This window comes from Capricornis sumatraensis, chromosome 3 (assembly GCF_032405125.1).
Source record: "Capricornis sumatraensis isolate serow.1 chromosome 3, serow.2, whole genome shotgun sequence".
Lineage (NCBI taxonomy): Eukaryota > Metazoa > Chordata > Mammalia > Artiodactyla > Bovidae > Capricornis > Capricornis sumatraensis.
Window position 1 is genome coordinate 43,162,166 of NC_091071.1, and position 9,830 is coordinate 43,171,995.

The 9,830-nt window shown below is 35.9% G+C and overlaps 1 protein-coding gene across 1 annotated transcript; it reads right to left on the reverse strand.

The window, feature by feature from the left end:
• Positions 1-235: 235 nt before the first annotated feature.
• Positions 236-1,165, reverse strand: LOC138077194 (olfactory receptor 4P4-like). The gene has a single exon (XM_068969599.1). It carries the CDS (start codon positions 1,163-1,165, stop codon positions 236-238), a length of 930 nt encoding a protein of 309 aa, XP_068825700.1.
• Between the last annotated feature and the right edge of the window lie 8,665 nt (positions 1,166-9,830).

Genomic DNA, 9,830 nt, shown 5'->3' on the forward strand with positions numbered 1-9,830 from the left:
TCAATGAACATGAGTTTGAGTAAACTCCAGGAGTTGGCAATCGACAGGGAAGCCTGGTGTGCTGCAGTCCATGGGGTTGCAAAGAGTTGGACATGACTGAGTGACTGAACTGAATACCAGAAGAAATTTATTACAATTTCTCAAATAAAGGGTATATGTTTTCTTCTAATACCTCAAAGGATACAGGTCCTAGAGATGAGACATGAATTCTAAATCATAATAAGTATCACTCTATTTACTTTAAACCTGAATGTGCCACTTTAGTCCACACCTTCCTTATGGTGATTTTCATCTCCGTGTTTCTCAGGGTGTAGATGAGAGGGTTCAGCATGGGGGCAATCACAGTGTAAAACACAGAGATGTCCTTGTCCTTGTTCTTGCTCCCTGCAGGTAGAACGTAAGTATAGATACAGGGCACAAAAAATAAAACTACAATTGTTATGTGAGAACTACACGTTGAGAGAGCTTTCTTTCGCCCTGCAGAAGAATGTGTTCTAAGGTTATATAGTATGACTATGTAAGAAGCTACTAGAACTAGAAATATGACAACCACAACCATTCCTGAATTTGCAATCACTAAGATACTCACAACATGAATATCTTTGCACACCAGTTTCAAAAGAGGCTTCACATCACATAGGTAGTGATCTATCTGATTAGGACCACAGAAAGGTAATTTGAGTACCATGAGAAGTAAAGCAATAGAATGCCAAAACCCTAATGCCCAGGCCAGGACCATCAACATGTCACACCTCTGTCTGTTCATGATGACCATGTAGTGCAGGGGCTTGACGATGGCTATATAGCGATCAAAAGCCATGAACGTCAAGATGAATATTTCCACACCTGCCAGCAAGTGGGCAGCAAAAAGCTGGGTCATACAGCTGTTATAGGAAATGTTTCTTCGTGCTGCAGCTAAGTCCCTGATTAGCCTGGGGACCACCGTGGAGGTGTAGCTGACATCCATGAGGGAGAGGTGATGAAGGAAGTAGTACATTGGTTGTTGCATTAGATGGCTGCAGGTGATGGTGAGCAAGATGATGAAATTCCCCGTTAAGACAGCCAGATAACAGAACAGGAACAAGAAGAAGAACAGTAAATCTATTTTCTTATTTCCCCACAACCCTATGAAAACAAATTCTGTGACATTGTTTTGGGTTTCCATGAGGTTGTGTAGAGTTTGGAAGACACAACAGAAACTCAGTTCATCTGAAACAATACAGAACATAATACATCTTTAATTGCATATTTAAAGTTTTGGATTATTATACATTGAGCAAAGATGTAGGGCACAGAAAATTTACTATAAGCAATCTATCATTTGATATTAAGAGCAATATATATCAAACAATATTTAATAAAATCATAATTATGTCTGGAACATAACAACCCAACCAAGAGGTGGTATTCTGATACTCATTTTACACTTGTAAAATAAAAGCAAGGGCTTTCAGTAATTTGCACCAAATCAGTAAGAGATTAAGTTGCAATCAAACTAAGATGAACCTGACTCTGATACCAGAGTTCATGATCTTGGGAACAATGCAACAACATTCACTGATCACGGAAATTCCAGCTTTTGTTCATCTGTGTAAAAAATATAAAGTCATTCTCCATCCCAGCTTTTAGTCATCTATGTAATAGCTATTTACATATTTAAGAAAATCTCTCCACTTCTCCATGTGCATGTAAATCATGTACAAAGTCCCAATTTCAGATGAACATTCTATACATTCAATGGAACTAAATATTATTTTTGAAAATTTTGAAAAAAGCTTTTAGTCATAGCAGAGCATACCTGTATTAGTTGAAAATATTTTCAGTGACTCTCCTTGTAGTCATGCGTGATCAAGATCCAAAACATGGAGAGACTGGAAACAGAGAATTTAACCACAATGTGAACCATCTGAATATAGGAAGAAATGTTATTGTTACATAAAAATCCACTTTAACCTTAATTTCAATAAATATATGTTTCAGAAGTTTCTGTTGATACTCCTTAGAGCTATTTTTTTTTTGACATTGAGTGAACTCAACACAAAGAATGACCTATTTAGTTAAACACTAGATGCCACATTTTGGATGTTGTAAACCAAGGAGGACAGAGTTAATATGTTGAAAAAAATCAACTTTTACCCAAACCAAATGTTCTCCACAGCAAAATCATTGTTTGCATCAAATACTGTTAATTGTAATGAATTGTTGTTTAAAGGCATCATTGAGGAACAATGTGGCATGTTAGATAGACCCATCATCTAATGATACGGTCTCACAAGTCCTGTTTGATTTTTGTTGAGCACTAAACAGTTCACCTCTCTAAGCCTTCTTAGAGAAGTGAAATTGATACTGCTGGATCTATTTTCCTTACAGCAAAAACAGAAAGCAAAATTCATACCTTGTCTATAATTATGTGGAAGATTGAACACATGATATAAACAAATTTAAAGACACATTTTATTAAAAATATAATAGAAATTATAGAAAAACTAGAGAACCAAAAGTGTAGAAAATGAAGCTCTTAGTTTAGCATCTTTTTTAAACAGCAATTACAAGCCTCAGCATCCCTTAATATTTGAATCAGTGCTGTACTACTTACAGTGGTTGAGCAAAACTTTGGAAAATACAGACTCATGGGAAAAGATCCTTCAGTGCAGGCTTTATTCTTCTTCTGGTTTTCCTTTAAACTAGGAAAAAAAACTGCCTTGTGCCTTTCTTTGTCCCTCCTTGTTCTCTCTCACTCTCTCTCTCCCTGCATCCAGCCCACACACATACCACCATTACCCAAATACATATTTAGGTATCAAGGGTTTTGGGAATGAAGGAAGAATATTGAGTCCAACTTTTCACATACCTTTCAGTTAAGGTGTTTCTTCCAAAAATCCCTCCTTCAAACTTTAAATTCTTAAAAAAAAATCAGTGAGGAATAGTTTCAAAAGATATATCAAACTACAGTTTGAAAAAGCAAAAAGCACTTATATAAGCATATTAAGAAAGGGGATTTATAATTAAGTTCATGATTGTACATGGACAGTGTAAAAACCCATCAAGGGCAATTTGATAACATTATTACCAGCATTTTAAGTGTTTATCATATTAATAATAAATAAAAGAATCATGAAATTAACATGTATGGCTTTCATTATTTTCTACATTTAGAGTAAGTGTTGAGATGAAAACAGAAAGTGCAAGTGTAGTTTTCTCAGTCTTATTTGATTCGTTGAGAGCCCATGGGCTGTAGCCCTCCAGTCTCTGTCCATGGAATTCTCCAAGAAAGAATATTGGAGTATGTTGCCATGCCCTTCTCCAGAAGATCTTCCCAATTCAGGGATCAAAGCCAGGTCTCCTGTATTGCAGGCAAATTCTTTACCATCTGAGCTTCCAGGGAAGCCCAAATGTTGAGACACTATCTACTAACTAATTAAATGATCTGAGCACAAAACTAAAAAAGAAAAATCATTTACTGACCATTTCACCTTTATCAACACCTACTAAGGCATATACAATTTCAATTACTATAATCAAAAATTACATAAATTTTTTCTAAATCAATTATTTTTATAGAAATTTAATGTGCATCTGTGCAACTAATCATAACACTGATTTCCGAAAAACTTTACATGCATTTGAAATTTCAGGTGGTGCTTCAGACTGTTTCTTTTTATTTCTCTGAGACTGGGCTTTGAAACAGCAAATAGATAGAGAATACATCTGACCTTCTCAGGAACTGTCCATCCAAAAGACTTTGAGGAAAGCATTGCTGTATATAACTTGAATTGAAAGTACACCAAAGGAAAGTGGCGGGGGGGGGGGGGGTGGGAATCCCACAGGTATTTTACAGCAGCCAGTGTGTATAAGGTTATAATTATAAGAATAAAGCTACTAATATTAATGGAGTATATAAGATGGGTTTGAGGCTTCTTTAACTTAATCTCTTGAGGGTTATCATAGGAATGATTCAATAACTTTATAATGTTATAGAAACTAATGAAATATTATGGATATTTATTCTTCTCTCACTTCTCCTAAAATAATTTCCTCAAAAACTGAATTTGCTGATGTTTACCAAGGTATATATACTACACATTTAATATATTTGAAATATTTATTATTTAATTGTGTAAATATGTTAAGAGATAATCAGAACATGTATACTTAACATTACTATCAAAATTTTGAAATTGTTTCTCAATGTTTATTTACTTCCACTTGAAATTTAAAAGCCATGAACAGCAATTTGTGTCAACAGATGTCATCTAGTATTAGATTATTATTATTTTAGGTTTTTTTTTTTTTTTTTTGCTTTCCTTAGTCCCTTTTAATCCCTTTGCCAAGCAGGTTGTCAGTAGAAACTAAGGGACCAGGTGGAGTAAACTGTAGTCCTTAGTTTCTATTTCTTATCAAGCTATTTTCATGGGTCATGATGGGTCCTCCTAAGGTTTTGTTTATTTTACAATATATTTTTCCTTTTTAAACTGCTCATTTCCACTCTAGATACTCACTGTACTCTAATGTATTTAACTCTTACTAGCTTCAGGGCATTTCATATTAGTTGTACTCTCCCCACACTGTCAATATCTAGAAATAATCTTTTAATAAAATCACCTTTAGTTGTGGTGTTTGACTCTGTCTTCTCCTTGCTGCTTTGCCAGGTGGCAGCATGGGGAATCCCGCCCATGGCAAAGGTCATGAGGAAGCGGCCTGACATGCAAAGGCAGGATCAGGCCTCATGGGGCCCCCTGGAACTTCTCGAGCATCTACCCCAAAACCAGAATCTGTCTCCATTATTATTTTATGACTTTCACCAACTCCTATGACATTAACAGGGGGCTATCCCCGATCACCTTTCTCTAGAAAAAGTTAACTTAGAGCTCCAGTTAACAGTCTCCTGCATATAAAAGGAGTGTCTCAGCTCAAACCCCTCTGATGGCTCTCTAACTTACCTGACAGGTTTACCCGGACTTTTACAACTACGAATGTGATTGTTTACAGCACCCCAACCGCGAGAGGCATGAAGCTTAAAACATCTTAAAGATATAGAGCCTGTTTTAAAGAACTAACAATTATATTGGTGAAGGGTTTCATTGTTGAGTTAATGATTGCCCCCAGGCCTCCATATCCTTTATCTTTTAGGCACCTGAAGGATATTAATCAGTGTAATTGGGATATAGAAAAATGAATATAGTAGTTGTTAGCAATACTAGACTTTTGAGTTAATGAATTCTCTCTTTGTTATAAATCACTGTACTCCTCTTTCCTTGTTATAAATTGCTGTATCCTTGCTATGTAAGAATGTAACCTTAATTAGTGCTTTCTGAGAGTAGTATCAGACTTTAGTAAGAACAACACTTTTAGGGCAAATATGTTTTCTGGTTGACAGACCCTTATCAGAAAAGGGCCATAAAATTCTATTAGGCCTCCTGGCCAGAAGATGATGTAAATCACCTAAGACCTGTGTATACAGCTAAGTATGCAGAGGGAAAGCCTGGTCTCAATAAGGGTCAAGGCTGCTGACCCTGAATGACTTTGTATTATCCATTGATCTCTATGTACTACTTAAAGTATAAAAGCTTTCCTGGAAAATAAAGAAACGGACCAGTTTCTCGGAAATCTGGTCCCTCCCCCCGCCATGTCAATTCTCTCTCTCTCTCTCTCTCTCTCTCTCTCTCTCACTCTCCCTCCCTCTCTTCTTCAGGCTGAATTCCCATCTGGAACATAAGGGCTCTCCATGTCTACTAATTTTGCCTGGGCTTCTAAGACCCTAAAGGGGAGGCGCTTTGCATCTCTGCTCCTTCAGGAGACCAGGAGGGTGTCTGTGGTGTAACGTAGACGGTGCAAGTTCCTCGTCTCGGAACTTTATTGTCATTTTGTGTAAACCAAGGAATCTCAGCACCTTTTTCTCTACTACACTATTCTCTTCTAATCTCTCTTTAAATCTCTAAATAAATAATTATTTCCTAATTGCCGACACCATCTCCCCTTTGAATTACCCTGGATCCACCGGGGCTGAACCCTGGCACTGCTTGATATTGGGAAGCAATAAAAGTCCTTAAATGTAAATTTGATTAAATAAGAAACAGTCTTTGAAAGATCAAATAAAACTGAAAATATCTCAAAATAAGGAAAAGGATGAGAGAAGTAAGCAAGAGAATAAGAGAAAATAGAGAAAAAACACTTGAACCAAGAAGGAAATAATGCACAGCATTGCAGAATTTATGGATATTAACAAGGTAGTAGAAAATATTAAAAAATAATTTTAATAAAAATATTGTAGACTCTAACAGAAGATAAAGAAAAGCAGAATTGTTGTATATCAGCTAGAGAAATTAAATTCATGGCTAAACTTCTTACCAAATATAATTTCTGGTCCAATGAATTTAATAATAATTTAGCATGATCATGTGGAAATTATCCCAGAAATAAAAGACTTAAAATGCAACAATTTAATTCACTATATTAGCACAATAAAGAGAATCACAAGGTTATTTCAATAATGCATGAAGTTAATTACAATTTTAAAATTCAATTTTATATGTATATAATATTTTTTAAATATTTCAGCAAATGAAATTGCCTAACCTAATATTGCAAATGTATAAGACTTACAACTACCATCACTTATAATAATGAATACTCCATAAGTCTGGACAAATAAAAGACTGTCCACTCTGAATTAAATCCTAAGTTCCAGACACTGCAATGAGGTAAAAGAAAGAAACATAAAACATACAGCTTCAAAGGTAGGAGTAAAATCATAATAAATATACACATATACAGATATAGAATGATTATGTGATAGAAAATGCTAAGTGTTCTGTAAAGAATCTAAAGCGGACCTAGTGGTAAAGAACCTATCTACAGGTGCAAGAATCAAAAGAGACAGGGGTTTGATCCCTGGGTCAAGAAGATCCTCTAGAGGAAGGCACGGCAATCCACTCCAATATACTTGCCTGGGGAATCCCCATGGACAGAGGAGACTGGTGGTCTACAGCCCAAGGGGTCTCAGGAGTCAGACACAACTGAAGTGAGTTAGCATGCATGCAATCAATTAGTTTAGCAAGTTCACAAGATATAATTTTAATACAAAAATTAAGTGCATTTCTATAACAGCAACAATTAAAAACTGAAACTAGGATCAACATCTATATAAGGTATTAATTAAAAATATGAAACTTGAGAGATAAATTTGAGTATATAATAATATATACTTGTAGAACACTTAACCTGTACATGAAAAGCAGGAAGTATTTCTTCAGAAAATTCAATACATAAGTAAGTAAAGAGATATGCCATATGGTGAACTATAAGACATTATATTTTACTGTTTTGCTTTTTAAATTTCAATGTGATTCCAATAAAATAAAGCAGAATAATCAGAATAAATCAATAATCCCATTCTGAAATTTATGTAGAAATGTACAAGTTTAAACAAACCTGGAATACTTTCAAAAATCTTTTGTGACCACAGTAAAATCAACCACAGAAAGAGAAACAAGAAGAAAAAAATAATGAAGACTAAACAACATGTTTACTTGGACTGTGAAGAAGGCTGAGCGCTGAAGAATTGATGCTTCTGAACTGTGGTGTTGGAGAAGACTCTTGAGGGTTCCTTGGACTGCAAGGAGATCCAACCAGTATATTCTAAAGGAGATCTACCCTGGGATTTCTTTGGAAGGAATGATGCTAAAGCTGAAGCTCCAGTACTTTGGCCACCTCATGCGAAGAGTTGACTCATTGGAAAAGACTCTGATGCTGGGAGGGATTGGGGGCAGGAGGAGAAGGGGACCACCCAGGATGAGATGGCTGGATGGCATCACTGACTTGATGGACGTGAGTCTGGGTGAACTCTGGGAGATGGTGATGGACAGGGAGGCCTGACGTGCTGCGATTCATGGGGTTGCAAAGAGTCGGACACGACTGAGCGACTGAACTGAACTGAACTGAACTGAAAACAACATGTTACTGAAAATCCAACTGGCTACTGATGAACACAACCATGCAACCTATGGGATGCAGCAAAAGTGATTCTTAAAGGGAAATTCATAGCAATATAGGTCTTCAGATAACAATAAATAACTCATATAAACAGTCTAATCTACCACTTGAAAGGATTAGAAAAAGAACATACAAAACCTAGAGTATGCAGAAGGAAGGAATAAAGATCACATAGAAATCAATAAAATAGAGATAAAAAATAATAGAAAAATAATAAAACCAAGAGCTGGTTCATTGAAAAGATAAACAAAATAGACAAACTTCTGACGAAGCTCATGAAGAAGAAGACAGAGAGGATCCAAATAAACAAAATAAGAAATGAAAGATGAGAAATAACAAACAATACCATGGTAATAGAAAAGTACATAAGTGAATACTAAGAATAATTATATGCCAACAGATTGGACAAAGGAGAAGAAAGGAACACATTTCTGGAAACATATGATACACAAAAACAGAATCAAGGAAAAATAGATAAATTGAACACGCTTCACTGGGAAATTCTACCAGACACAAAAGAACTTACACTAATCCTTCTCAAATTCTTCCAAACGATTGAAGAGGAGGGAACCCACCCAAAATTATTGTATTAAGCCATCATCACTCTGAAATAAAAATCAGACAAAGACAGTACCAAGAAGAAATTATAGCCCAATATCTTATGAATACAGATGCAAAAATTCTCAATTAAATATTAACAAGTCAAATTAAACAATATGCATAAAGGTCATAATTAAGTAAAGAGATATGCCATATAGGTGAATTATAAGACTTATTCTATTTTACCAGTTTGCTTTTTAAATTTCAATGTGATTCCAATAAAATAAAATAGAATCATCAGAATAAATCAACAATCCCATTCTGAAATTTATGTAGAAATATACGTGTTTAAAGAAACCTAGAAGAACTAAAAAGCCTCTTGATGCAAGTGAAAGAGGAGAGTGGAAAAGTTGGCTTAAAGCTTAACATTCAGAAAACGAAGATCACGGCATCTGGTCCCATCACTTTATGGCAAATAGATGTGGAAACAGTGTCAGACTTTATTTTGGGGGGCTCAAAAATCACACCAGATGGTAACTGCAGCCATGAAATTAAAAGACGCTTACTCCTTGGAAGAAAAGTTATGACCAACCTAGATAGCATATTGAAAAGCAGAGACATTACTTTGCCAGCAGAGTTCCATCTAGTCAAGGCTATGGTTTTTCCAGTAGTCATGTATGGATGTGAGAGTTGGACTGTGAAGAAAGCTAAGAGCCAAAGAATTGATGCTTTTGAACTGTGGTGTTGGAAAAGACTCTTGAGAGTCCCTTGGACTGCAAGGAGATCCAACCAGTCCATTCTGAAGGAGATCAGTCCTGGGTGTTCTTTGGAAGGAATGATGCTGAAGCTGAAACTCCAGTACTTTGTCCACCTCATGAGAAGAGTTGACTCATTGGAAAAGACTCTGATGCTGGGAGTGATTGGGGGAAAGAGGAGAAGGGGACGGCAGAGGATGAGATGGCTGGAAGGCATCACTGACTCGATGGACGTGAGTTTGAGTTAACTCCGGGAGTTGGTGATGGACAGGGAGGCCTGGCTTGCTGTAATTCATGGGGTTGCAAAGAGTCGGACACGACTGAGTGATTGAACCTAACTGAACTGGAATACTTTCAAAAATCTTTTATGATTACAATAATATCAACCACAGAAACAGAAACAAGAAAAAAATATATGGAGACTAAACAACATGTTACTGAAAGACCAAGGGTCACACAAGGGTCATACAAGGGTCACAAAGATGGTTCAACATGCACAAATCAATTCATGTGATACACCATATAAAAAAAAGAAAAAAGAAA